Here is a 6,000-nt window from a genome sequence, read left to right on the forward strand (position 1 = left end):
ACATACACACACTATCGAAAAATATAGTAAAAGTAATTAATGGTTGCAAGCAATGATTGATTTTATTGAAATAGTGATAGAAAAGAATTTAGTTTAATATGGCAAATATTGTTGCTTGAAACAACAAAACTAGATATTTGATTTTTCTCAGAAATTAGTTTGTTTCAATAAATATTTTGATAAGATCAACAAATATTTTATTTCTGCGCTTCTGTCAATTTCTTGACAAACAATTTCATAGTAAGTTTAACTAGCAAAATTACTCTAAAATTAACTAACTTTAGATAAAGGTAATATTTACAGTGCATTTATAAGCTTAGCAGTTGAACTAAATGATAAGATATAAACCTAAAATGATTAGTAATTCAACATACGCTTTTGTTTGTTAAAATCATACATTTTTGTTTTTGTCAAAAAATTTCTTTCAAACTAATTTTCAAGATCATCTTCAAAACTAATTTTATTTCGATTCTTATCTACTTCCAAATTGTTAAATGCTTTCAACAGCAGTTGGGCCCTTTTGTCGAGGGACGATCGAATTGTTCACATATGACAATCAAGCTCCAAGTATATTAATTTTTATTGTATCCAATGAATCGGTGCTCCATCAGTCGGTCAAGGTCAGGTCGGTAAAAAAAAGTCTTATGTAATGTTATGCAGGCTTAGTAATATTTTGAATTATCCGTACATACATTGGATGTGTTGTAAAGCCCCAAGGAAACGAAAGTAACACATAAATTTTCCTTCTAAAACACGTGCAAACTTTTTTGATTATTTAGAAGAGAGAAATAATCTCCGGTTTATAAGAAGCAAAACTGATACGGCTTGTTTGAACAATAAACTTAGTTGTATCATTACTCAAATAAGATTATAAAATTGTTGCCAATAACATCAACTCAACTTTTTTTTGACTTGCAGTTTATTTCAACAATAAGATCAGTCGAAACAAATCATTGTTCTCGTTAGCCATCAGGATCAGAATTTTGCTTGAAATCAAACAGACATAATTGTTGATGTAGAACGAATAAATCGGTTCAAAACAATCATATTCTAGTTAGAAATTAACAGAAATCATATTTAGAAATGTACTGACTGTTTTGTTATTTTAAACAAGTTTAAAGTTCTCGCAGAGAAATATAGCATGTTTAAAATAACAAAACTATAAGTATATTCTCAAATTTGATTTATGATGATTTCTAACAAACAATTATATTTGTTTTGAACTAATTTCTCCTTCGAAAAAAAAATTTTTGTCTGGTAAAAAAAATAGTTGTTCCGGATGATTTTATTGTTGAAATAAACTAACTATTTATTACACGTCAACCAAAGTTGATTTGATGATATAGGCAATTTCTTTGTTGATTCGATCCTGCTATATTTTTATATCAAGAAAAAAATTGGTTCAATCGATCTATGGTCTTATTTGTGTAAAGATACAACTAAGATTACTGTTTAATTGAACTGTATTAGTTTTATTTCATATAAACCAGAGCAATTTTTTCTCTCGCGGATAAAGTTTGTGCGTGTTTTATAATTATAAATTCTTCCATTTCCTGGGGGAGTTCCATCAATTCAGTCGTATGTATCGATAATTAATCATATTTTTGAACATGGCATAATATTTCATAACACGCTTTCTTTACAAAAAAATTTGTGATGCAGGGATCTTGGCCGGACTGATGAAGCCTAAAGACATTGGATTCTAATTGAAATACCAGTGTTTGATTGAAATTGAAATAATAGTAGTATCCAAAATTACCATGCAAATTAGTTTGAAAGAAATCATTTTATTCGTGAAAACAAACAAAAATGTACGCCTATAACAAATAAAAGCGTTAGTTGATATAACTAAATTAAAGTTCATTTATTTCAACTTAAATGTTTGTAACGTGATCTAAGGTTAGTTCATTTAAAACAATTTTTTTCAAATTGAATTAACTGTGAAATTGTTTGTTAAGTAATTGACAGGAACGCACGAGTAAAATATTTGTATTTTTTTTATAAAAAAAATTATTGAAACAAACGAATCCACTGAAAAAATTGATTATCATGTTTTGTAGTTTTAAGCAGCAATATTTGCTATATCAAATCAGGTTTTCTTTTGTCACTATTTCAGTAAACAAAATAAACAAATCGTTGCATGAACCCCAAAATTTAGTTATTTTACAGTTTTTTCCTCTGCGTGTTGGCTTTTTGGTCAATTGGTTTCTCGTTAAAACATTCAGGGGCTGGGGTCCACTAGGAGATTGATAGTACCTATTAGCTCTCTCCGGACTGTACCAGCCTAGATGCCGTGTGGAATCCGGCGGAAAAAAATGAACCAAAAATAGATCCACTGGGTTCCTGCTTCCATGTCGTAAAAGGCGACAATTGCAGGAGTTTCTTTTCCCTTTCAGTTATCAGATATTTTCAATGTTTTACTTCTGATTACTCTATTTTACTAAATCATCTCTTTATTCAACCTATCAATTTCCGTCTAGCTTCGTAGAAAAGTTTTATTAGGAATGATTTCTTCTTCCATGTTATTGATTGTCTTTCAGGATTATAAAATGAATTATAAAAATCAACCATTGCGCAAATCCGTTTATATTACAAAGTTAATAACAGAGATGGCATGTATCGGTATATTGAATACATAGTAAAAAACACTTGATATTAATATTTCAAACAGTAAATAAAAATTTTTCTCGGTAGCCGGCTGCCCAGATCAACTAATATAACCAATTAATAATTTTAATAAATAATTAAAAAAATAAAGCGGAAATAATAAAGAATCAAGACGCGTGTGAACCTGTTGACCTTTGTTTGGTGATTTAAAATGATTTTATAATAACTGTTTAGAATATTTCAATGCAATGAATCAACTTTTTTGTCTAAATCCTATTCGCTCGTTTATTTTGTATCACGTAGTTTCATTTATAAAATCGTGCTTAATCCACCTAGCAGTGAGATGATACCTTTTTTTATCAATCCGAATGTGTTTTTTTTGCATGACTAAAAAAACGCGAAAGGTATATGCATAAACGAGTGACTGCATACTCGACAGCTGGCTGTCCGGAGTTTTGTCAATTTCAGAGATTGACTGTTTCGTGCATTATATTGCCAGCACAAAGTAACACATAAAACGATAATACTTTAAAACATTCTTGGTAGCCGGCTACCCAGAGCAATAAACACATGATAACATTATTAAAACATTTACTAACAAAGTATCCTCTCCTGTGATGCATGTGGGAATGCAGAGGATTCCTCGGTTCTTAGTAGCAACATGCATCGAACTAACAATCCTTTCCCTCCCAAGTAGATCTGCATTCGGACGTGGCCGGCGTCGGTATTGATCAGCATGCATGGTTCAATACAGTTTGCACAGTGTGAAACAATGTGTTATTCCCAAACATGTTACTTCAAAAAATCATTTTGCAATCTCAATTGGTCCAGATCAATAACGGAGTAGCAACACACGGGCGGTCTCTAATGCTAATGCTAATTGGTTTCTCGTTAAAACATTCATTTTTCGTTAACGGCCAACGTTTCGAAGGTTATACTTTCGCCTTCAGGGCAAATCGACTACAAATATTTGCCCTGAAGATGAAGGTATAATATTCGAAACGTTGGCCGTTAACGAAAAATAAATGTTTTGACAAGAAACCAATTGACCAAAAAGCCATCTTTCAATTTCAAACAACATTAATTGGTCGCAGCCGCATCAAATTTTAATCGAGCTCCAATTCTCTGCGTTTAGCAGGCCATGACATTTATGTCGTAAATGTCATAAAGTAACACACTTTAGTTTTATATTCAAAGCTTTCGATATCAACATGTCCACACGTAGAATTCAAATTTGATGACACTTGCACACTCTGTATTGATGCGCTAAGCTTATGAAAAGCAAATGAAGCGTTCTTGATTTCTTTGTGCGCCTAGAAATAAAAGTTTTAAAGTTATTTTTGCAAAAATATTATTATATGTTGTTTTAATTTAACGATTTTGAATATTTCCTCTAATTCTTGAAAAAGTATACAACTTTTTTCTTTCAATGTATAGTTTTTTTTAAAGAAGGATAATTTTTCCGACACCATTTTCTGTATCCTTCCTGAGAAAAAAACCATTCTTGAATCGAATCAGTCTCTCTATTTATGCAAAATTATTGGTTTGCCAGACGTGTACAAAATTTCATTCAAATCGGAGCAATTCTTCTGGTGTTAATTGCTGAAATTGCTTAGCTGGCAACAGATGAACAAACTGCATACTATCGACAAACATTTTTTTTCATGATACTGATCTAAAACAAACACATGAACATGTTCATGTAAAAAAATCAGTTTGTTTAAGTATTGAAAACCATATCGTTCCTATATCGATTTTCTCCTTGCATATCGATAGTGAAACAAACGCAAAACACTTTAGGAACCCTCTCAAAGCATTCAATGCGGCATAATTTCATTTCATTTCCGCCTGTTCCTCGGACAAAAAAAACACAACAAACGTTTTAATGATCAATGAAAAAGACATGTAATTCACTGCCATTGTAACCATGGCAATCTCCGCCAACATGTGAAAGCCACAGTTGCCTTTTCATTGCGTACCTTTTTGCTAGGCTCGGTTGTTGATGAAACCGAAACCGAGCCTGACTGTTGCTCGTCCTCGGTGTCCTTTTGCTCTTTTTGTGTATCGCCGCCGCCACCGTCTTCCTCGTCCTCTCTCTCCGGATGGTGTCTCTGTTCTTCGACGCTGGGACCACCGGCCGGCGAACCGGAACGTGACTCTGGTTCACTCATTTCGAGCAGATAGTCCAACGTTGGACGTGATGATCCCATATTGCTTTGGCAGCTTGGCACTACTTCTTACACAACGATGTTTCTTTGTAAGCAATCGTTTTATCTTATTTCTTTGGAAAACTTCTAGCAACAGCTGATTATATAATTGGATTAAAACCGTGGCTGGAACCGGAAACCCACTTTTTGAACTATTTCCTATACACACACCCGCGATCAGTGTCGATTTCCGCTAGATTTTCATCGCACTGCCCTACCCCAATTGAGGTCGAGTTATTCACAGCATACCGACATCTTTTCGCACCACATTGTAGGAATTCTTTGGATTAGCGGATGAAGCAAGAATTGGAAAATACGGCGTACAAACCATCAACCCGAAATTTTCTGCACGCAAACCTACGATTTCACAGCAGAGGAAAATTCGATACTATGCAACCTGCCTGCTTTTATCTGACCGAAACCTGCAAAACGTTCTCTCTTTCTCACCCGGTCGGTGTGTGTCTGCTCTCGTTCCAGCTTCCAGTGGCAATCACAAGAGCACTTCGTTTTCATTCACAAAAGAACTTCTCCACCGATGCCCGCCGGGGTCCGTAAATGAGTTTACCCGAAATGGGTGGTGGTTTGGGGATTAGCGTCTATCGCAAACAGAGCGTATAGGCGTTGCGTAGTAGAAGAGACCCCGTGAATTCTACGAAGCAGTAATTATGCTAGAATTTTCCATTAGGAGCAAAATGCTGTTTCATGGAAAACTAGATTTACATCAACGTCAGAGGCGTTGGTGGTATCGACCACGGAAAAAAAATGTTAAAATGTGCGATACCGATTTTCTACTGAATAAAGCCTGGGTACAAAATATCGCGAGTTTGGGAAGGAGAGTACTATAATTTTGACTTGACTCCGATAGGTGACTCGTTTTGAACCGCTCTACTCCGGTAGGTTCAATTTACGCGACAACGATTTGAAACGCTGAGAGAGCAGATACGATGCTGCAGGTTAATGCAATGTTCGCACACATCTTCTCTCCTATGTTTGCTACAACACCGTTATGTGACGACATGCGCACTTTCAGAATTTTTTTTTCTGGCTAGAACCATATCCGAGCAACAAAAGCAAACAGACAATGTTGGCGGAGTTACCGCGGAAACCACCGGGATGCTGTGGGAGTAAAAACATTCAACTCGCACCCAGCATTCAAATTTGGCGAAGGAGTACTGACATTCTACAA

At 34.7% G+C, this 6,000-nt stretch overlaps 1 protein-coding gene across 1 annotated transcript in view; it reads right to left on the reverse strand.

The window, feature by feature from the left end:
- The window catches only part of LOC131439478 (breast cancer anti-estrogen resistance protein 1), a 238,313-nt gene extending 233,113 nt beyond the window's left edge, over window positions 1-5,200 (reverse strand). Inside the window, 1 exon segment of the mRNA XM_058610531.1 lies at window positions 4,587-5,200. Within this exon segment, the coding sequence (XP_058466514.1) occupies window positions 4,587-4,817 (231 nt within the window). The 5' untranslated portion in view covers window positions 4,818-5,200.
- Window positions 5,201-6,000: the final 800 nt, after the last annotated feature.

Source organism: Malaya genurostris, chromosome 3, assembly GCF_030247185.1.
Source record: "Malaya genurostris strain Urasoe2022 chromosome 3, Malgen_1.1, whole genome shotgun sequence".
In the NCBI taxonomy this organism is placed as follows: domain Eukaryota; kingdom Metazoa; phylum Arthropoda; class Insecta; order Diptera; family Culicidae; genus Malaya; species Malaya genurostris.